Source organism: Elephantulus edwardii, unplaced genomic scaffold (genome assembly GCF_000299155.1).
Source record: "Elephantulus edwardii isolate Elephantulus edwardi_28Jun2011 unplaced genomic scaffold, EleEdw1.0 scaffold00072, whole genome shotgun sequence".
NCBI classification, from domain to species: Eukaryota; Metazoa; Chordata; class Mammalia; order Macroscelidea; family Macroscelididae; genus Elephantulus; species Elephantulus edwardii.
Genome location: NW_006399822.1, coordinates 13,573,883 through 13,598,340, shown reverse-complemented (window position 1 = coordinate 13,598,340; position 24,458 = coordinate 13,573,883). Strand labels below are relative to the sequence as shown.

The 24,458-nt window shown below is 42.5% G+C and overlaps 1 protein-coding gene and 1 pseudogene across 3 annotated transcripts in view; both read right to left on the bottom strand.

The window, feature by feature from the left end:
• LYN (v-yes-1 Yamaguchi sarcoma viral related oncogene homolog) overlaps positions 1-24,458 on the bottom strand; it is a 98,918-nt gene that overhangs the window by 19,573 nt on the left and 54,887 nt on the right. For all 3 annotated transcript variants that reach the window (XM_006888841.1, XM_006888842.1, XM_006888843.1), the window contains 2 exons: positions 6,455-6,608; positions 1,110-1,241 (listed from right to left, as the gene is read on the bottom strand). In XM_006888841.1, the coding sequence (XP_006888903.1) occupies positions 1,110-1,241; positions 6,455-6,608 (286 nt within the window). The remainder of the gene's footprint in view (positions 1-1,109; positions 1,242-6,454; positions 6,609-24,458) is intronic.
• Positions 2,966-4,196, bottom strand: LOC102855220 (annotated as a pseudogene).

The window sequence follows — 24,458 nt, the reverse complement described above, 5'->3', positions numbered from 1 at the left end:
CCACAACTCATCTGGTCTTCGCTCATTAGTGTTCAAGGCCTCAAACCTGTTCCTGAGATGATTCTGAAATTCAGGTAGTATGAAATCAAAGTCATATTTTGGCTCCTGTGGATTTGGTTTCATTTTCCTCAGCTTCAGCTTGAACTTGCATATGAGTAATTAGTGGTCTGCTCCACAATCAGCCCCCGGCCTAGTTATGTGATTAGTCTCCAAAATAAAAGAAATAAAACATATTTGTGAAGGCACAAATAATATCTATTCTTTCAAGTGGATTTTAAATGCATTACTCTCTCATCATCCTCCACAGCTGACCTTCAAGTGGGTTTTCAGACGCTGTAAATCACATAGGAGGAGACTGCCTATGGTAGACTCCACTACATGTCTATGATTATCATCACCTCTTCCTATCATAGTCTTAGATCTGGAGGGCAGGGCTTTGAGACTGCAATGTCCCTGCACTTCAGGAGATCCAGGCATGCTCAAACAGTTTCTGAAATGAGGGAATAATTCAAACACTAAGGATTTCATTTCAAATTCTTACTGTCAAAATTTAAGTCAAAGTCATTGCCGTGGAGTTGGAAGCATCTCCCAAATGACCTTCTCACCGGTTTTCTGAGGCTGTGAATCTCAAGGAGGAGACTTTCCATCCTTCTCCTGTGGAGCCACTGGCAGCTTCAAACTGCCAGAGAGGTGTGTGTGACCTTCATGTTAGCAGTGCAGCGCCCTACAGACTGCACCATCACAGCACCCTCACCTTAGCCACAGATTTTGTTAAAAGGCAAACATTAGTAAGTCTTAAACCTGTGGGCATAAATCCTGAAAACGGTGAGTAGTGGGCAGGAGTGGGCTAAGTGTGCTCCGTGCATCAGGAAGCCAGACACACAAATGATCAAGCTGCTGACAGAAAACGAATATGTACAAAACAAAAAAGGTGCAGAGAAGAATCTAAGCATATTTAGATCAATTTCTACTAAAAACAGCTAATACCCAATTCTAACACAAAGGGTGGGTTCTCATCTGTTGAAAAGATGGGATTATTTTTTATGTCCTTCATGTGCTTCAACTTGTTTTCTCATAGATGGGATTGGAATAGAAAGGGTAAATGGTACCTGGGTAAGGGATTTTCCCATAGGTGACAATTTCATACAGGAGAATCCCAAAGGACCACACGTCAGACTTAATCGTGAAACACCCAAAGTTGATGGCCTCTGGAGCTGTCCACTTAATAGGAAATTTAGCACCTTAAAAAGAATAGAAAAGATCATTATCTGGCATCTGAACTTTTAAAAAAAGGCAGATGTAGTCTGTGACTTCCACACATTTCTTTAAAAACCAAACAAGAACAAAACCTTTATTATTTATTTTGAATATATAACACACATGCAAAATAGAGCTAGTACCAAACGCTATACTAAAAATTACTACCTTATACCTCTCATTTGGGTGTTACCTTCTTAAGAAGTAAAGTTTTGTTTTATTTTTATTTAAAATAAAATTTTTTGTTTTATACTGGTTTACTTACAAATTTGTATACATTGTTTTTCACACTAGATCTTTCCCCTTTTATTTACCCCCCTTTACCTCCATCAATCAAATTATGTGACCCTATGATTAACTACTCCCCTCTGCTCCCACCCTCTCTCCCTTGGATCCTCATACACATTCTTCAATAATGGTCTTATACAGTATTTGTCCTTATCAGACTGAGATACTTCACTTAGCATAATGCTCTCCAGGCCCTCCCAAGTTAGGTAGTAATTTACAAAACCATTGCTTCTGCATCCTGCATAGTATTCCATTGTATGAATGTACCATAATTTCTCTATCCATTTGATTGCAGTTGGACATTTGGGCTGTTTTCATGTTCTTGCGATGGTGAATAATGCTGCTATGAACATTGGTATACAAGACTCCATTTGTGCCTCAGTTCTCCTTCTCTCAGGTTATATTCCAAGCAGTGGAATAGCTGGGTCATACATAATGTCTATGTGCAGCTTTTTAAGAAAATGCTAAACTTCCTTCTAGAACGGTTGTATCATTTTATAATCCCACCAACAGTGTATGACTTCCTATCTCACCACATCCTCTCCAACATTTATTATTTGCTGTCCCGTTAAACTTTGCCACTGCTATGGAGTGAGATTGTATATTATTGTGTTTTTTATTTGCATCTCTCTTATTGCCGGTGATTTGGAACATTTCTTCATGTGTCTGTTGGCCACCTGAATATAAGAAGCAAAGTTTGTGGATTTCCTTCTCAAAGATATAGCTAGTTGTTGTTAAGTACAAAAGAACATGAGGCAGAGCATACATTTATTATAGCTTACACATTTGCCCCTGAACATCTGCCTCTAATGCCTCTTTAACAGTCATTTTTACCAGTGAACAGATCCTACATTTATGTGGAATACAGATATATTTTTTATAATTTTTATTTTATATAGCTTACAAAGTTTGTAGATATTGTTTTTCACACTATTCTTCATTCACATTGTGTTTCATACAATCATTCTCTGATGCATTATGTTTTCTTTTCTCTCTAAAGTGCCTTTATTGACTTCCAATTATTTCATTTGACTATTTATCTAGACCTTATAATAGTCTAGATAAAATCATGCTTCAGGAAAGCACTAGTCTGGGATGTGAGAAAATGAACTTATTTGTGCCATGCTCTAATAAACATTGTAGATTTCCAAAACCAGCTTTATCACTACTACTTTGGGTCTTTAAGATAGTCTTGAGGACTGGAAAGGCATAACTGAGACTCAAGATCGCTCAGCCTCAAGGATGTGGGAAGTAGAGCCATGCCAGCATCTTTAAGTTTCTAGGGGCTTTTGTAGAGGAAAGCCCAGGATGCACATCCGGTTTCTCCCTTCATGACCCATCAGAAAGCCCATCTCAGTTCTTGGTACAATCAATTCCAAGAGTTTATGGTCACACATAAGTATCTCTTGTTTGGAGGTCCTCAAAGGAAGGTGTAGTTATTGGGGAGGTTCTCCATACTGATGCCAGCTGCAGCTATGGATAGTTCAGGTACTATCAACTCGGGTACTTGCAACACAGCCTTATTGTCTGCAATTTGAGAGACAGTTTTTAGGTGTGAATGTAGCTCTTTATGTAAGGGACAGCTGTTCTCATTCCAGCGCCAGCAAGTCCTGACATGATGGGGGGTGTGCAGCTCCTTGGTCGCTGCATGACCTTCCATCTCTGAAGATGCTGTAGGATGTTGGTAAGAGGGATTTCAAGATATGGTGTGGCTCCTAAAGTCACCATCTCACAGTGGAGGATTCCAAAGGACCAGACATCTCCTCTGATGCCAATAGGTCTCAGGGGAAGCCGTTCTGGGGTAAGTCACTTGAGAGGTATGGTTTGAGTAAAGGAGCTGACCCTGTGGGAATGGACTTCATAGACCAGGCCCAGTCTACAGCGCTTGGCAATATTACAACAAATCAGAATATTCCTGGCTGCGTCATCCCCATGGAACAGATGATTTATCTTGGAGGAATTCCAGAACCAAAAGGACTTGTTCCCCAATGTGATACACTTGTGTTTTGGTGAGGTCATAGAGAAAGCCATCCATCAGCACACCCCTTCCCTGCAGCGAAAAAGCTAAACAGACCCCCACGGGCCACATCTTCTAACACCGTGTAGAGTGGCAGCTCTTCTGTGCAGCATCTTTCCAGCTGCACCAAATTCTTATGCTTTCCTAATAAAATTGCATTCTCTCTAAGAAATCTTGCACCTCCAGTAGCTCTGCTGATTCTCTTAAAGCCTTGAGAATGACACTCTTTGCCTGAGCAGGATCCCCAGTGTGCATTGGCTCGATAGATGGCTCCACAACTTATCACTGTGAATCAGCTCCACAACATCAGAGAGTTGTTCTCAGGGCACTGGCAGCTTAGTCAAGGCAGGTGTGGTGGCTTGTAGGAGGCTTACCACTGAGGTCTCAAGTCTCACAAGCATGTTTTCCCCAACTCCTGCTGCATGAAAACTGAGGTCCTTTGGTGGAGGAAGCCACGGTGTCGAGAAGTCTGTTGTTGAGCTCCTTGTCCTCTGATAAAAAGTCATAGGATGACCCCAAGGAGAATGAGAACAGCACAAACCAGATGTGCTGGGCCAATGATAATCTCAGACTGCTGTTGGACAATACACAACTTGTCAGTGAGGCTGCAGACCAGTGTCATCTGTGCCACCATCCTCTCATCTCTTACTGCCACCGTGCTGTCCGCTTCTGTACTAGAGTCACATAGCATGCCCAGGGCACAGCTGCAAATAATCCCCAAGGACTGAGTGATTCCCCAAACTCCATGTTCACAGTAGTGTCCCTCCTCCAGTCACTCTGGTTTCGAATGGAGCTCTACCAGCCAGGAGAAAAATAAATGCATGACTGGTTTGGATAGGGAAAGGTGCCCCCATGCATTATGTTTTATAAAATTAGCCACCAATGGACTAGGCTCATCATTATTCTGTCTTTTCTGGTTATATTTTTAATGCTTATAATTTTTTTGTGGAAAATTATCCTCAGGCCAATTCCAATAAGAATCTCAGACAATACATCAAACTTGAGAACATAATGTGTCCCACTCTTTCACTTGGTAGGAAGCACATTATTGGACTTCTGGTATTGGAGAGAAGGATGATCTTCCTGGCAGGAGTCAGTGATGAACCTAGATACTGATGAGAAGCTGAGGAGGCTCATGGACACTTCCTGCCTGGCCCACAAGGTCTGCTGCAGAACACTTGTGGTGAGACCCTCCCAGTGGCCGTTCTGTCCCACGATGTCAGAGTCGAACTGCACTCCACAGGGGTTCAGTAGCTGACTTTTCTAGAAGCAGATCACCAGGCTTTTCTTCGGAGGCAGTATGAACCTCCAACCTTTCAGAGAGTAGCTGAGAATAGAAACCATGTGCACTCATGGACTTGGGTGTGTACTCTTGACTTGTCAAATTCTTCATAACTGTCAGTCATGCAGGGAGCTAGCTGTGTGCAAGTGACAGTGGGGACAATGTACCTGCTTGGGGGACTCCCACCTCACTGTGCATGCTCTAGGAGCACACATAATACTGAAAGCAGAAAATAAAGGGGTCTATTTTGGTAATATTATATTTAGTTCTTTGTCTGCTAATGTCCATATTTTAATCTGCAGTTGGAGAAGCAAACTAGATTTAACATTGAATACAGAATTCACATTACAAATACTTTCTCCGTTGTTGAGGAACGGGTGTGCAATTAGTTGTGTAAATAGGTTTAACATATATAATATTAAACAAATAAGCATGATCTTGTCAAGTTAATGCTTTCTTTGCTTCGACTAACTAAACTATCAGACTCAAAATCTACCAGGTTTGAGTCAGTTCTGACTCACATCGACCCTCCAGGACAAAGCAGAACTTCCTCATGGAGTTTCCAAAGCTGGAAATCGGAAACAGGCTGTCTGTCCAGCAGACCTGCAGGGGGTTTGAACCACTCACTGAATCTTTGATTAGCAGCCCAAAGCTTAGCTGACAGTGCAGCCAAGGCTTGTTAACTGATAGGTACATTTTAGCACTTCTAAACTATAAAATGGGAGCTCTTGCAGCCTGGTGCTAAGAAGTTGTGTTGCAATCCCATAGGTACATGGTTCGAATCTACCAAAAGTTCTGCAGGAGAAAGATGGATAGTCTATTCCTGTGTGATTTATTGCCTCTGAAAACCTGCTGGAGGGTCAGCTATGGGTTAGTTTTGACTCGACAGCACACATCAACAACAACATCAAATTACAGAAGGAGAGTTATGGCTGAGTAGTCCCTAGGAGCTGCGCTGCCAACCCAAAGGTGCTGCCAGTCTGGCGGTTTGAAATCACCAGCCACTCCATTGAAGAGAGATGGGCATTCTTACCTCATGTGGTTTACAGTCTCCAAAAAGCCACTGGGGGCTCGGCTATGAGTTGATTCCAACTCAGCAGCAAGGAAAGTGGTGGAAGTGGAGAGAGACAGGAGAGAATAAAAACAAAGCCCTGGTGGCAGATTGGTTTAAGCACCCAGCTGCTAATGGAAAGGTTAGTGGTTTGAACCCACCAGCTGCTGCTCTGCCTGCAAGAAGTGGCAGCTTGCATCTGCAGAAACTCTGGCCTTGAAAACCTTATAAGGTGGTTCACCTTGTCCTCTAGGGCTGCTCAGGGTCAGAATCAGGGTGGGAGCAAGTTTGAGTTTCTTTGGTTTTAAAATTTGTAAACACATAATTTAAAGTAAACAAGAAAGTGATTTTGAAAAACATTATTAGAAGAGTATGACGAACTGATCAGTACACTTTTTGTGTTAAGCAGTGCAGTTCACTGTGGGCTAACCCACAAGAGCTTTCCAATACAGCACACTTTTAAGGTTGTGTCAAATAGCTTCATGATGAGTAATGCAATTGCTTTGGTGAAAACAGACAAAACTAAACGACACAGCTCAGCAGCTGCCTCTGGACGCACCTTCCCGGGCAGTGTACTCATTGTCCTCGATCACACGCGCTAGGCCAAAGTCGGCAATTTTGCACATCAGGGCCTCAGACACCAGGACATTGGCTGCTCGCAGGTCCCGGTGGATGTAGCTCTTCCTCTCGATGTATGCCATTCCTTCTGCAATCTGAACACAGAGAGGGCGCTCACTTTTGTGCTCACGCGGGAGCCCTAAGGGTGTGCCAACCAGGATAACTGAGGCACGGGTAAGTGAAATGCTTTGTGTCTGCAGGTAAATACCACCCGCTGCAGCGATGCCTCTCTGAAACTGACCCCAGCTCTCACAACCCTGCTTGCTGAAACAGAGGAGGACCTGAAGCACTTGCTGTGGAAAGTCAGGGACTGCAGCCTTCAATATGGATTGAAATTCAATATCAAGAAAACAAATATTCTTATCACTGGGCCGATTGGCAGCATCAGGATGGATAGTGAAGAGATTGAGAGTATTCACAGCTTTAGTTTGCTTTGGCTCCACAATTAACACTGTTGGTACCAACAGCCAGGAAATTAAAAGACATACTGCAATGGGAAAGTCTGTGGTTAGATACCTCTCTAAAGTACTGAAGAGTAGTGATGCCAGTCTGGAGACTAAGGTGCACCTGATACATGGTGTGGTCTTTCCAATCACTTGCTATGCATTAGAGAGCTGGACAATGACTAGGGATAATAGAAGGAGAATTGATGCCTTGAGCCGTGGTGTTGGAGAAGAGTATTGAATATACCATGGACTGCTAAGAAAATGAACAGGTTTGTCCTGGAGAGGGTAAAGCCAGACTGCTTCTTGGAGGCAAGGATTCTGAAGCTTTGTCTGACGTACTCTGGACATATTACAAGGAGGGACCAGTCCTTGGAGAGGGACATAATGCTTGGGAGGGTGGAGGGCCGGCGCAGGAGAGGAAGACTCTCGATGAGATGGACTGATTCAGTGGCTGGGATAATGGGGATAGGTGTGTGAGAGACAATGAGATTAGCATAGGATAGGGCAGCATTTAGGGCTGTTGTGCATAGGGTCACTAGAGTTTCAGGCAACTCGATAACAACAACAACAACTTTCTCAACACTTTCCAGCACGTGTTGAGCATCTTTATAAAATCCCACCAAGTAAATACATAAAAGCAATAAATAAAAGGTAATATCCTTAAAAATATCCTTATAGCCTCACTAAGTTCCCACATGAAGACAGATGTCATCACCCCTGGGGGGAAAATGATGTGCTGGCACCATAAATTCTTGGGGTGGAGCGAGCAGGATGTCCGTGTTCAGGAACTGCTCCCAGGCCAGCTTGTGAGCAGTCTGAGGAAACAGTTTTCCTGTTGGATAGTCTAAGAGCAGATCATGGAAACAGGAGAGAATTTGATATTTAAACATGCAATAAAATAGGGGAGATTAAAACAAGCTGCTTATTAGAAAATGTGCCATTGTTTCAAACTAAGGTTGTTAAAGAAACTATAAATTATAAAGGCTCTTAAAAGCAGAGGTGACAATGCAAAACAAAGAATCCCAGGTAGACATGGTTAGTGAACAGTTAGTGGGACAACTCCAGTTAGGATTAGGCCTGAATGGACATCAATGTGGATTCTACCTTGAAGTCAGATGGCTCAGATCAGAGAGCCTTCAGCACCTGGCTTTCCCCACGCACCTATGACAGCCCGAAGTTACGCTTATCTCAAACCCTGCATCATCAGGCTCTGTAGCTTAGGGAGACACTTGTTGTCAACTAGATCAAGCTCCCTGAGGCCCCCACGTGGAGCGGAACACTAAGCTTTTCAGGGGCTGATTGCAGAAGTTTTTCTGACCTGGGTGCCTCAGGTGTCTCCACCACATATTTGTCGGTGGAGGCTTCTGAGTTTCTGCACTGTTGGTTTCAGCAGAACTTCAAGATGAAATGAAAGATCAGTTCACTGTCCCTGGACATCCATGCCTCACTCTCATCTTGAATGCCTTTCTTTTTCTCTCAGCTAATCCCTCAATGTATTTTTGCCTCGGAGCCTCATCTGAACTCCTCCTCCAGAATTCCTTATTAGTTGCCTGCAACATTCAGTTTGTACAAAAATCATTTGCACCTACTGAAATTGGCTCTGTAACTGTTCATAGGCTGTTTTTTGTTTGAGAACTATTGCTAAAGCAAATGGACTATAAATACCTTTAGATCAAAAGCCATGGCCTAATTTGCTTTCTATTCAAATTTTTATCTATTGGAATCTTTATTCATGCAACCCTCCTTCTTTTCAGAGTCAAACAGAGTTCTTTGAAAAATGTGTATGTTAGGCTTTCTATATTCCCAGAATCCTGTGATATTGGCACATGGTTGCTTCAATTTGATAAACACTGTTTTAAAAGCCTGATGAGGGAGCTCTGGTGGCATAGTCTATAGAGAATTGCACTGTTAACCCAAAGGTGGTGCTTTAATGGTGGTTCAAATCCACCAGAAGCTCCAGCTGGGCAATCTCTTTCCAGACGGAGAAAAGCTTGAAAGCGTCAATGATTTCATTTTACTTGGATCCACAATTAACACCCAATGGTAGCAGCAATCAAGAAATCAAAAGACGTACTGCATGGGGAACATCTGCTGTCAAGGACCTCTTCAAAGTGCTACAGAGTAGGGATGTCAGTTTAAAGACTAAGGTGCACCTGATCCACGCCATGGCATTTTTAATAGCTTTGTAGGCAACTGAAAGTTGGATAGTGAATAAGGAATGTCAAAGAGGAACTAATGCCTTTGGACTGTACTGTTAGTGAAGAGTACTGAACATTCCATGGACAGCCAAAAGATCAAACAAATCTGTCTTGGAGGAAATGCAGGGTGCCCGTAGAGGCAAGGATGGTGAAACTTGGGCTTATACACTTGGGACATTTTTTAGGAGGGGACACTCTGCGGAAAAGCACATCATGCTGGGAAAGGTAGAGGGTCAGTGAAAGCAATAAAGACCCTTAACAAGACGGATTGACAAATGACTTCAACAATGAGCCTCAACGCAACAGGGGTTGGGAGGGTGGGGCAGGTTAGGACAAAGTTTTAATCTGCTTTTTCATTGGGTTGCTAAGAGTTGTGGTCGATTTGAAAGCACCTAACAATATTTTTGTAGCCATCAATTTTGTCTGATAATCCATGCAGACCACACTATTCTCAATGTCTAACTGGCCTAGTATTTCAGACAGAGGCACCAAAGCAGCCTATTCTGAATGGAGAGAATTCTAAATTTAGGAACTTGCCAAGAATAAAGATGGTCAGATCATTTTTAAAAAGGAAAGTGCAATTCGGGAATGTTCCTGTAACAGCGTCCTCATCCAGGAGCGAGTGTACATTGGAGAAGAGGAAGTCCACCATCATGCTGGGTGCCTGTCCTGCTAACCCTACATCCATCTCTGCACTCAGCACAGCATAAAACTGGTAAGATGCCAGGTCATAACAGGGAACTTTGTTCTCTGCAGAACTTCAGAGTGGGCCAGGTGCTGAGGAGAGTGAGAACCAGACAAGTCAGAGAAGGTCTGGGTTGACCTTGAGAGTGAGGCAGAGTACACCTGTCCCCTTCCCTGGGACCTGGGCCAGCTCATCACTTGGAGGCCCCAGGGCACAGCACCTCTAAAGGATGTGGCTTCTCTAGAGCTGCAGCCCGACACCAGCAGGTGGCATGGTGAAGGCAGTAGGAAGTGAATGGAGAAGATGGTTCTGGGGTGGGCACTGCTGAGAGAGGGAGGGCAGATGTGAGCCCTGCAGTGGAGGCAGGAGAGTGGAGCAGGTCCTATGCTTCCTGCACTCTGCAGGGACCTTAATGCCAACAAAATTGATGAGAAACAGCCAATGACACAGAGGATATTTGAGAGCGAAGGCTGGGCTAGGCATGTGTGAGAGAATGAAAGGTGAAAAACTATAGGAAAACAGAGCAACAAATCTGGGCCTCTGAGATGGAGAGACAATGTTTTCTCAAATGAACAAGCAACAATGGTTCCCAGAGGCAGAGGAGAGGGGGACCATTGTTGCCTTCACCCTGCTGCCACCACCTCCAGGCCTTTTCCTCAACCACTTCATGCAAGTTCTCCCACTTCCAACCCTTGGGTTTTAGGTAAAAACCAAGATGCTGCAGAGGAGTCTGCTTTAATTCATGGCAATGGCAAGCATGTTGGAGCAGATCCAACATCTGAGCACATCATTTTGGGTGGACCTGAACTACCAACCTTCTGAGTACAAGCCAAGTACTCATCTGCACCATTCATGGCAATCATAAACAAAGACTGTGCTAGAAACCTGAAAACAAAACAAAGCTGGCTGAAGTCTGCGCCAAGGCCTGAAACACCACAGCCACGGCCCTTCCTCCCTCCCCAGGAAGCTCGCTGAACACGCTCCTGCACCTGCTTTCTGGTGACTGCTTTCTGGACCGACAGGTTGAAGAGTCGGGACCACCTGAGGGCCACACTGCTCTCATTCTTCATAACTGATTAAGACGATCTGCTGATCAAGAGGTATTTCTGGGAACTGGCTGGTAAGGGTTTTATCACAGCTACACAAGTTCTGCATTTACAGATCTGCATGCAGATTTGAAATGATTCCCTCTGTGTAATGAAACAGAACATCAAGTTTGGGTATTTGGGGACATAGTGTTAATGCTGCTCAAAAGGAACAACGGTGGTTCCAACAGAGGACAAAGAAAGCAACCCCCTACAGATAGCACCCTGAATTTAGACCTTTACCCCTTAAATGGCAGAAGAATAAATCTCCACTTGTGGTATTTCTGTTACAGTAGCATTGGATAACTAAGACACATGCTTTGAGGAGTTATAATATTCCAGACAACAATAGTAATATGAACCAAGACAAAAAAAAATAAGGTCAACCAAATAAAAAAAATATAGGCACAAGAGCTATAAAATAATTTTCAGATAGAACTTGCCTTTAAGGTCATAAAAGATTACAATGCTTCTCTTATATAAATGTAGTCTATTCTCTTTGGTACTCCCTTGCTCTGTATGTGCCATTCATTCTTGGATTCTTTTTAAAATCTTGGAATCTCCCCCCCCCACCCCCAGTTATTATATTTACTTTGGCTATAGTAAATCCTGCTGTTCTGAAATAGCAGGGAGAGATGGGAGACTATTTTGGCAATGGAAAGGAGGAATGACTTTCTTCCAGGGAGTAGCCTCGCCCTGCCCCAGGGACATTTAGCTAAGTTGTCACACTCACTAAGAGTTGTTGTTACATGCCGTTGAGTCACCTGCGACTCATAGCGACCCTATGTAAAACAGCCCTAAACTCCGCTCTGTCCTGTGCCAATCGCACTGTCTCTGACACTCCCATCCCAATTATCCTAGTCACTGAATCAATCCACCTCATAGAGGGCCTTCCTCTCCTGCGCTGGCCCTCCACCCTCGCAAGCATAATGTCCCTCTCCAAGGACCGGTCTCTCCTCACAACATGTCCAAAGTAAGTTAGACGGAGCCTCAGAATCCTTGCCTCCAAGGAGCCATCCCGTTTAACCCTCTCCAGGACAAATCTGTTTGTTTTCCTAGCAGTCCATGGTATTCTCAATACTCTTCTCCAGCACCACAGCTCAAAGGCATCAATTCTCCTTCTATCCTCCTTGGTCATTGTCCAACTCTCTGATGCATAACAGGTGATTGCGAAGACCATGGCCTGTATCAGACGCACCTTAGTCTCCAGAGAGACACCACTGCTCTTCAGCACTTTGGAGAGGTCCCTAACAGCATACTTTCCCATGGCAATGCGCCTTTTAATTTCCTGGCTGCTGGTGCCAAGACTGTTGACTATGGAGCCAAGCAAACTAAAGTGTGTACAATCTCAATCTCTTCACCATCCATCCTGATGCTGCCAATTGGTCCAGTGGTGAGAATCTTTTGTCTTCTTGACATTGAGCCTCAATCCATATTGTAGGCTGCAGTCCTTGACACTCTGCAGCAGGCGCTTCAGGCCCTACTCAGTTTCAGCAAGCAGGGTTGTGTCATCCGCATAACGCAGATTGTTGTTATCATGAGCAGAATAAATTCTCTTTAGGCAAAACACCAACAATCTCTGAATCAAACAGATCATTTCCTCAGCAGACTAGCCGCCATGTAACTCCCTTGCCAGCCAGCAAGCAGAGGCTGGTGTGATGTATTTATACAGCTAACCCTAACCCTAACCCTAACCCTAACCCTAATCCTAACCCTGACTGGTCCCTCCTTGCAATATACCCAAAGACAGAAGCTTCAGAATTTTTGCCTCCAAGGAGCATCCCGATTTCACTCTCTCCAGGACAAAATTGTTTGTTCTCCTAGCAGTCCATGGTATATTCAATACTCTTCTCCAGCCCCACAGCTTAAAGGCATCAATTCTCTCTCTATCATGCCTAGTCATTATCCAGCACTCTGACACATAGCACGCAATTGCGAACACTAGGGCCTGGATCAGGTGTACCTTAGTCTCCAGCCTGATGTTATCGCTCTTCAGTAATCTGGAGAGGTCCCTAACAGCTGACTTTCCCAATGCAATTTGTCTCTTGATTTCTAGGCTGCTGGTACCAAAAGTATTGAATTGTGGAGCCAAGCAAACTAAAACTGTTAACAATCTCAATCTCTTCAACATCCATTATGATGCTACCAATTGGCTCAGTGGTGAGAATCTTTGTTTCCTTGATATTGAGCTTCAATCCATATTGAAGGCTGCAGTCTTTGACCTTCTGCAGCAAGCACTTCAGGTCGTCCTCAGTTTCAGTAAGCATACTTGTGTCATCTGTATAATGCAGGTTGTTGATGAATCTTCCTCCAATCCTGATGCCACATTACTCCTCATACAGTCCAGACTCCTGGATGACCTGTTCTGCATACAGATTGAAAAAGTATGAAATCAGAATACATCCCTGGCAGACACCCTTCCCGATTTTAAACCATGCAGTTTCCTTGCTCTGTTCTGACGACTGCCTCCTGGTTCAAGCATAGGTTTCGCATAACCACAATCAAGTGTTCTGGGATTCTCATTCTTCTCAGAGTCACAACCACAGTTTGTTGTGATCCACACAGTCAAAAGCCTTTGCATAGTCAATGAAGCACAGATAGACATTCCTCTGGTACTCTCTGCTTTCTGTCAAGATCCATCTAACATTAGCTATAATATCTATCCCTAGTATCACAGCCTCTTCTAAACCCAGCCTGCACATATGGCAGTTCTCTGTTGATGTGTTGCTCTAGTCGTTTTTGGATAATTTCAGCAGAATCTTGCTTGCCTGTGATAGTAATGGCTCTGGGAATTCTTAGACTACCAGCAGCTCACTGTATGCGGCTGGAGCGTCTGCTGCTTCTGTGACTTGGGGTGAAGAAGGGCACACATGAATCAAGCAGCCCTCAGCTCCTCTCTTCTCTGCGGACCAGCTCTGGGGCTTTGGTGCTGCTTAGAAGGTTGTTTTGTTGTTGTGTGCCATTGAATTGGAATCGACCCATAGCTGACTCTGCATCAGGTTTTCAGAGGCACAAGAGGAGATTGCCCATCTTTTTCCTGCAAAGCAGGTGATAGATTTGAACAACATGCTTTGGGGATTGCAGTGCAAATTCTTACCACTATACTACCAGAGCTCCCTGCTTAGAAGGTGGGGAAGTGAATTTAATCTTGGGGCTTTAGCTGACATGAAGAGATTTTCCTTACTCATAAGCCACATCAGTGTCATAATGTCATGTCAGGTGGTGTACAAATGCACCTTTCTAAGCTTCTTGCTAAAGCAGAGGTTGTTTGTTGCCACAGAGTTGGCTGCGACTTATAGTGACCCTATGAACAGCAGATCTGAACCCTGTTCTACCCTGTACCAGCCGCACCATCTATGATACACTTGGGCCCAATGCTGCAGTCACTCTGTTAATCTATCTCATTGAAGGTCTTCCTCTTTGCAGTCCCTCCACCTCTGCAAGCAAGACGCCTATCCTAATCTGCGCAAAGTATGTGAGACACAGCTTTACCATCCTTGCTTGCTTCCAATGAGCAACCTGGTCACACTTTCTCCATAACATACTCGTCCATGATACAATTAGCATTCTTCTCTAACATCACAACTCAAAGGAATCAATTTTTTTTCTATCATCTTTAGTCATTGTCCAAATTTCAGGTGCATAGCAAGTAACAGGGGTGGGGGTGGGGGTGAGGGTGGAAAGCCAAAACCCCACGGCTTTAATTAGGTGCAAACTAGTCTTGAATGATGCCCTGTTTGAAAGCAGAATTAAATATATCCCTTTTCATTGCACTCTAAAGCATTTTCTGTTCTTCACTGTCAAAGTTGGTATACAGTTAAAGATAATTTTAGTGTGAAATGAACGGGAATGTGAAGTAAAAACATCCCATAACTGCAGTGAAAACCGTCCTTGGGGAGCTATGCTGGCTGTGCTCGCTTGCTCCTGAATGCAAAGCTGACTGACTTGGGGTAAGACGTGCTGTGACATTTCTTGTGGTCTTCAGCTCAAGTAGTCTGGCAGACATACGATTTTTAGTTCTTCTTTTTGTACTTCAGTGGAAATATATGATGATGACGACATTTCCTGTCTTTTTGCTCCCTTGTGGGTCTGTGTGTTTAAAAGCTGTTTAATGAGCCCAGTGATAAGAGAAGCTGTAAAGGAATGCTCTGATCAAATTTCCCAGCAGGGAGATATGGAACTGTTACTTGAAAATGTCCATGATTGAGGCAAATGATTCAAAACAACAGCCCCACACAGAGTGCTCTGCACTCCCACCCAGGAGCTTGGGGAAGCTGCTGTGTAAGAGAGGCCCGCAGGGAGTCAGATGGGCTCTGATAAAATTCAGGCAGCTGGAACTCAGTAAGTAACAATCCTGGGCACCAAGCAGATTTTAAGAAGGAAGAGGTAGCTTAGTAAGGAGCCTTAGTGGCATAGTGGATTAAGCACTCAGTTACTCACCAAAAGGTCAGAGGTTTGAATGCATCAGGCACTCAACAGAAGAAAGATATGGCAGTCTGTTTGTGTCTTGGAAACCCTAAGGGACAATTCTTCTCTGTCCTCTACAGTCTCTTTGAATCCAAACTGACTCTATGTCAGTGCTTTTTTTTGGTGCTTCAGTAAAGAATTCTTGCTTCCATGGAGAAACAGCTTAAACCCAGATTTCACTTCCACAATTCAAATGCAGCCACTTCACCCCGTCTGTCTCTAAATAGGGGCCCTGTGTTATGCTATGATGTCAAACAGCTTAAAGTAGGGCTTCTAGCCTAAAACTAGCAAGAAAGATCTGGCAATCTCCTTCCAAACATCAGCCCACAAAGAGTCTCCAAGACACAATAGCCCAATCAACAACTAGTCAGGGGGTAGGAAAGGATCAGCAACTAACAAGGTCCCTGGGGAATACATGTTGTTCTTATGCACTGTCCAGTCAAAACTGATCCACAGCTGACCATCCAGCAAATTGCAAGAGAGGAAATTGCCCATCTTTCTCTCAAAGAACACCTAGTGGATCCGAACCATGTACTTTTGGATTGGGAACTCAACTCCTTACCACCAAGCTGCCAGAGCTCCCTTGGGGATGCATAACATGACCTTATTTTATAAGGAACTCAAATCCAAAGCAAAATGTTAATAAGGTCTCAAAGACCAAAGCAGAGCTTGACAGTACTGCTCATGTGTGACCTTTCTTGCTGGTAATGCCCCCGCCTCTGAGGCATGCATTTTACTGTATTTTTCTCAGAGGCTCCTTATCCTCTACAGCCCACCTCCACTAGCTGAGCCCAGAGCACAGTGGCCCTGCAGCCACAAACTGAATACTGTGCTCAGCAGCCCAACCGCTGGCTTCATCAGTAAACACGAGTGAAGCTTTGGGTGAATGGTGAAATGTTGGGTAGACTTGGAAGTTTTGCTTTAGTATTCAAATTACTATCCTTTTTTTTCTGAGAAGTTGACAAGTGAAAGGCTATCTTGCTCAGCTGGTAATTTTTTATTTCAAGGGGAGAAACCCCTATGTGTGTCCAATGACCCAGACAAAGGAGGGAAATGAGGAGCCTGACGAATGGACCTAGTGTGATTACTCAAGCAAGGTTAAAGGCCACCCCAAGGAAATTCCAGCCTCATGGGCAAACTGGATCTGAAAACACTACATTTCTTAAAGCTGGTTGTCTGAAAACCATTTGTCATCTAGACGAGCAGTGAGAGAAGTGATACAGTCCTACCACCAAGAAGAAGAGAATAAAAATACGGCTCTTTTGTTGCTTATCAGCTGTTAGACATCAACTGCCTTGCTGCCTACACATAGGCTTGTCTCTTGCAATTGAAAATAGTAGAACTCAGATGGTTAATTGGTTATGATAGTCCACAAAACCTATAACACAGCGACATTAATAAGAACTTGGAAGTGAACAAATGAGAGGCAAAGGAGAAACCCCAAGCTTCTCTCTCTGATGGATTTTCAGGGGACTTGTCACTGGGGTCAATCCCAGCTTAACAGATTGTTGTTAGTAATACTGCCAACACATGCACCATATCCCCATAAGTGGCTGTGAGTCCAACTGCTGCAATTCACAGGGTTTTTATGAGCTGGTTTTCAGAGGTAGACCAGCAGCCTTTATTATTAATCTGTTTCAGTTTGGAAGCTCTGCTAAAATGTGCTCAGGATCACAGCAACATGCAAGGCTCCCTGACGGGGGTGGGTGGTGGCTGCACGTGAATAACACGTACTGCCCTGGTATGGATCTGCCTGGGAGGAAAGAACCCTACCACTGAACCAGAGTCCAGGTGAGGCAATGAGAAATGGAATATAAACAAGGAGCTGGCAAAGAAGAATGTAAGAGCACATTTCTTCTGTACGCCAAATGTGGGAGCATTTTTATTTATAACAATGATTACTTTTTATAGAAACACATCCCTACCAATTGATAGTTGAATACCTACACTTTTAACCTTTTATTTTAGGTGGAGGAAGGGATGGAACAGAGAGCATAATTGTTGCTTATCCTTGCATTCTATCATTTAGCAGAAAATATATTTTAGCTTTATTTGGTTATTATAATACATAATATAGCCTCAAGTGAAATGGCTAAAAAATAATGAAGCTATTGCTTTGATGATGTCAACGATGGCTATAATGTATTCACTGTTTACTTTGGCTAGTAAATCCTTAAACTGCTTCAAGATTTAAAATAAACCTATAAGTTAAACTGCCGCTATATGCAGATGATATGATAGTGTAAATGCCAATGACTCAACAAAAAAACTATTGAGAGTTAATAGGCCAATTTAGGAGAGTGGCGGGATATAAGATCAATATCCAAAAATCAATAGGGTTCTTCTACAGTAACAAAGAGAATTCAGAGATGAAAATAAAGAAAGCAGTACCATTTACAATAGCCAACCACAAATTGAGATACTTGCGAGTGAACCTAACTAGAGATATAAAGACCTATACAAAGAAAACTACAGAGCATTTCTGAAAGAGACAATAAAAAACACAAAGAAATGGGAAAATGTGTCCTGTTCATGGATAGAAGATTCAATATGGTGAAAATGACAATCATACCAAAAGCAATTTACATGTTCTATGCAATCCCAATCCAGATACCAAATTCATTTTTAAAGGAGATTCAAAAGGAAATTATCAAATTTATTTGGAAAGAGAAGAGACCCCGAAAAAGCAAAACACTTCTGAGAAACAAAAATGATGTTGGAGGTATAGCACTCCCTGACCTCAAAACTTACTACACAGCAGTGGTAACCAAAACAGTATGGTACTGGTAAAATGTCAGGCACTAATGGAACAGAACTGAGAACACAGGCACCAGTAGCCAGGAAATAAAAAAAACAAAAGTCTGCAGTTAGGGACCTCTCCAAAATACTTAAGAGCAACAGTGTCTCTCTGGAGACTAAGGTCCGCCTGTTACAGGCCATGGTTTTTGCAATCATTCGTTATGCATCAGAGAGTTGGACAATGACTAGGGAGGATAGAAGGAGAATTGATGCCTCTGAGCTGTGGTGCTGCAGAAGAGTATTGAACATACCATGGACTGCCAAGAAAACAAACAGATTCATCTTAGAGAGGGTTAAACCAGGCTGCTCCTTGGAGGCAAGGATTCTGGGGCTTTGTCTGACATACTTTGGACATGTTGTAAGGAGAGACAGGTCTTTGGAGGACATCATGCTGGGTAGAGTAGAGGGACAGCGCAAAAGGGGAAGACCCTCTATGAGGTGGATTGACTCAGTGACTGGGGTACTTGGGATGGGTGTGTCGGGGGCAATGAGATTGGCACGGTTAGAGGATAGAGCACGGTTTAGGGCTGTTGTACACAGGGTCGCTATGAGTCGCAAATGACTTGACGGCACATAACAACAACAACATCTATGGTCAACTGATATCCAACAAGGAAATAAAAGTTATCAAATGGGGAAATGATAACCTCTTCAACAAATAATGCTGGCAAAACTTGGCTTCCACCTACAGAAAGCTGAAATGGGATCCACATCTCACACCATACACAAAAAATCATCTCAAGGTGGATCAGAGACATGGGAGTAAAGCCCAAAACTATCATAAAGTTTTTAAGAGACAAAATGGGATCAAGCTTAGAAGCACTACTAGTCCAAGGTAGAAAGACACTGCCAAATACAACAAGAAATGTACAGTCTAGAGTATAAAACTGATGCATGGGACCTTCTAAAGATAAAATCTCTATGCACATCAAACATTTTTCCCAACAGGGTGAAAAGAAAACCTACAGATTTGGAACAAACATTTGGTAATCCCATTTCAGACAAGAGTCTTATAACAAAAGTTTACAGAATACTCCTGGGCCTCCACAAGAAAAAGACTGATAACCCAATTATAAAATGGGCAAAAGATATGTAAAGAATTTTCACAGAGGAAGATATTTGAATGGCAAACAGACACATGAAGAAATGCTCCACAAAACAGCAATGAGATATCATCTCATCCCAGTAAGAATAAGAAAATTTAACAGAACAGCAAAAGTCAAATGCTGGCGAGTTTGTGGAGAAACTGGAACCCTTCCTCACTGTTCGTGGGAGTCTACAATGGTGCAAACACTATGGAATGCTGTATGGTGCTTTCTCAAAAAGTTAGAAAATAAAAATACCATTTGACCCAGCAATTCCACTACTGGAAACTTACCCTAAAGAAACCATAACTGCCACACAAGCAAATATATGCACACCCGTGTTTATTGTGGCTTTGTTCACAATAGCAGAGCTGAAAACAACCCAAGTGCCCATCAACAAATGAATGGATAGAGAAGCTGTGCTATATTCACTCAATGGAATACTATGCAGCACTGAAAAACAAGGAACTCATGAAATATTATGCAAAATGGATGACCTTGGAGGACATTATGCTGAGTGAAATATCTCAGTTACAAAAGGACAAATATTACATAGGACCATTTTTGTAAAATGGGACTGACATCAGGGTTGAAGGAAGACAAAAAAGGAGGAGAGGAATTAAGAATATTGCATTGAAACAGATGAGGGAGAGATCTGTTTAAAAGGGATACATGAATGGGTATTCTTGTCATTACAGAAGTCCAGAATTAAGGCTGCATAGTGGAGTGAACTTAGCGGGAGGGATTGTATAACAAAGAAAGAGTTTTTCTTTTCAAGGAGAAGAGTGATTTGGGGGAGAGGTGGGCAGGGAAAAAAGTACAACAAAGAATGACTGGAAATCCTAAGTCTCTGTAAACTTTCATTAAAATTAAGAAATTAAAAAAATGCTCCAAATCACTAGCAATAAGAGAGATGCACATCAAAACCACAATGAGGTACCGTTTCACTCCAGTAAGAGTGGCAAAGTTTAACAGGGCAGCAAGTAATAGATGTTGGAGAGGATGTGGCAAGAAAGGAACTCTTATACATTGTTGGTGGGGTTGTAAAATGGTACAACCATTCTGGAAGACAGTTTGGCACTTGGAATATACCCTGAGAATACAAGAACTGAGACACAAGCTGAGATTTGTACACCAATGTTCATAGCAGCATTATTCACCATTCCAAGGACATGGAAACAGTCTAAATGTCCAACCACAAACGAATAGATTGAGAAATAATGGTACATTCACACAGTGGAATACTACATAGCATGCAGGAACAAATAATAACTTTGTAAATTATTACCTAATTTGGGGGAGACTGGAAAGTATTATGCTGAGTGAACTAACTCAGTCTCATGAGGATAAGTATTGTATAAAACTGTTATTGTAGAATGAGTATAAGGATCCAGGAAGGTGGGAGAGGCTGGAAGCAGAGGGATGTGGATGAGCAGGGGGAAGGGGAGATTAATCCTTGGGTTGTACAATTTGATGCATGGGGGGGGGAGGGAAATGGAAAGAATTTGTTCAAATCTGCATTTGAATTTTGTAAATAAACTAGTAGAAAAATAAAAAAAATAAAATATACCTATAAGGAAGGCAATGCTCATTATTATAAAGGTGATATAACTGAGCCTTGAATAATTAAAACATTTTTCTAGGTGAGCTGGGATTTGAAACTAGAACTGACTTGTTCCATTGCCTGTGTCTTACCCTATCTCAGTATTGTTTTCATCCTTTAAAAGCAGGTACCAATAAATAGTGGGATGCTCACCAAGTGAGTAGCAAGAAAAATGACTGAAAAGAAAATTAAGAAAGCTAGATAATGTAGTGTTTGCAGCCTGCCAAAGTATCTTATATCAGGGCTTAGAACAGTCTGGCATACATAATCTTGGGCTTGTGTAGGTCTCAGTGATTGGTCAGAATGGAACTAATCCAACATGTGCATGCACCATAATACCTCAGAGATACATGACTTTAAAGAAAACCTCATCAAATAATCATATTTAAAGAAGTTTTAATAAAATGAGCAGGATCAAACCAACCCTCACATTGACTATGTGTCACAGGATGATCCCAGACAATGTCCCTCCCACACCCACACCCATCCTTGGCACATTTAAACTCTTTACTTATTTCAAGGGACGGAGTTTGGCTGATCATAGATGCATTCTGCAGGAGAGTTCACAACTCACCTCTGGGCATGCCCAATGCAAACTGAATCCATCAAAGCTAGTCTCCTCTCACTTTCTCCCAATGCTGCCTTTTCTAAATTGCTATTGAGAATATACTCAGCAAAGCATATGCCAATTCATCAATTTCTACTACTTAGAGACAGTGATTATATTCTTCAAGTTGTGCAACCATTCTCACTTTTGATTTTCTGAACTTCTCCCCACTTAATATGAACTCATTCACTGGGAACTAAGGTCCTAGCTAATCTGGGTTGCTATTGCCAATTTGACCCCACAGAATTCTTAAAAGGGCTCAATGTTCAAGTCAGACTTTTTTTTAAAAAACAACAACAACAACAACAACTAATTAAGCTAATAAGCTTGGTTTTAAGAAGATTTAAAAGATTTTTTTATTATTAAGAGTTAAACTATATCTCAGATTAGGGGTTCTTGTAACTTTCATGGCTCCAAGACTTCTAAAGTCTATGAAAATTCTGTTCTTCATTTTGCCCTTTTTGGTGAGGATTTTTCTGTGGAATTTATTATCAAAATATAGGAAAGGGGAAAGACCTGGAGAGAAAAAGAATGTATATATGAACTTTGTTTGTAAACCCATATAAAAGAAAATAAAAATGAAATGGTAGCTGGTACAATCTAGTTCTTCTGATCTCATGGAGCTCTTGTGGAACTGCACTGCTAATGCAATGGTATGTTCAAATCTACTAACTGTTCTGTGGAAGAAAAATGGGCAGTTTCTTCCACGTGATTTACTGTCTCTGAAAACTCACTGAAGAGTCTGCTGGTGGTTGGTTCCAACCTGATGGTACACAACAAAAACATAGCAAAAGAAAAAATTAGCCATACATTCCATGTTCTTCTCATATTCCTGCTTGATGCTCCAGATAAACAGAGAGCAATGGTTGCACCCTGGATGGTTGTTTGAAAGCTTTTAAGTTCCTGGGCATTATACTGGAAATGCTATGAACTTTGACAAATGTTGATAGCTGTAGAGGGGCTTCAGGCCTTTTGTTCAGGCCTTTGCTATGAGTCATGCTCGACTTGAAGGCAATCAACAACAACAAAAATATACAATGAATTCTGAGATAAATTACAAGTATTAAACACATTATTATTAAAGCAAACTGAGGTGATTCATAAAACTATGACCATAGACATCCAAACCAAGGGATCAAATTCTATGAGACTTAGAATTAGCAGTCTCAATAGATAATCTTTTTTCCCCATATATATTATTGTAAATATATCTATCATATAATTTTTGCCAATTCAAGATTTTTAAGTATACAAATTACCCCAATTAACTGTCTATGATTTTTCTATCACTGTAAATTGAAACTCAGTACTTCAGTATCTGTTTTTCTGTGATTGACTTACTTCATTCAGCATAATATTTTCTGTTGTTGTTGTTGCTGTTATGTGCCATTGAGTTGTCTACGACCTATCCTGAGCTAGTCTCACTGATTCCAACACAACTAATCCTATTGTCTCAGTTATTGTGTCAATCCATCTCACCTGGGGTCTTCCTCTCCTGCATTGTCCCACCACCTTTCCAAGCTGATATCCTTCTTCAAGGACTGATCTCCCCTGGCCACACACCAAAAGTATGTGAGATGGTGCTTCAAAATCCTTGCATCCAAGGAGAAACTTGGTATTACCCTCTCCAAGAAATATCTATTTGTTCTCCTGGCAGCCCATGCTATGTTCATTACTACTCTCCAGCACCACAACTCAAAGGCATAAATTCTTCTTCCAACTCCTTAGTCCCTGTCCAACCCTTTGATGTATAGCATGTAATTGCAAATATAATGACATGTATCAGGCACATCTTAGTCTCCAGACTGATATCATTGCTCCAGAGCACATCGGAGAAGAGGCTGATAGCAGACCTCCTCAATGCAACTTGTCCCTTAAGCTCCTGATTGATGGTGCCAAGACTGCCAACTGTGAAGCTGAGCAAGCTGAAACTATCAACAACTTTATTCTCCTCTCCATCCATTGTGGTGCTGCCAGTTGGCCCAGTGGTGAGAATCCCCATCTTCTCGATGCTAAGCTTCAATCCATATTGAAGACTATAGTCCTTAACCCTGTAGCAAACGCTCCTGACCCCCCTCCACTTTGGCAAGCAAGGCTGCATAATTCAGGTTGCCAATAAGTCTTCCTCTAATCTCGACGACACTTAACAACACAGAGAGAGATGAGTTGGCCTACTGGACCGAAAGTGATGCTACCAAGCCAAAGGTGAGTGACTCTAATCTGCAGCTCTCAGGCCTGTCTTTCATTGATTTTGGTGAAACATTCTTCTAGGTTGTATAGCCCTGGTCTGTCCACTTGCCATACAGAGCTAACTTGTGGTTGCTGTGAAGTTGAACACTGTGACACTGACATGTCAAATCCGATAATGGTTACCCATTGTGGCTAGTGTTTGAGGGCGCTCCCCAGTTGAAACAAGCTTGGAAGCATGAATGGCATCCACTTTTGTAAACAGCTTGCCTCCAGAAACCCTACGAACCTGGAGAAAGGATGAAAGTCACGCAAATGTTGAGGACTTCCGTTCATAGGGTCACTATGAGTCGCTTGTGACTCAATGGCACTTAACAACAACACAACAATCCTGATGCCACACTCCTTCTCATAAAGACCAGCCTCCCAAATGATCTGGTCTGCACATAGACTGAAAAGGTATGGAGACAGGACACAGCCCTGATGCAATCCCCTCCCAATTCTGAACCATGCAGTGTTTCTCTGCTCTGCTCCAATAACTGCCTCCTGGTCCAAGTATAGGTGTTGCATGATAACCACAATCAAATGTTCTGGGACTCCTATCACTCTCAAGGCCAGCCACAATCTGTTGTGCTCCACACAGTCAAATGCCCTTGCATAGTCAATGAAGCACAGACATTGCTCTGGTACTCTGCTCTCAGCCAAGACCCATCTAACATTGGTGACAATGTCACCACTGCCATGGCCTATATTGTAGGATATAACAAGACTTAATTTTGCTGA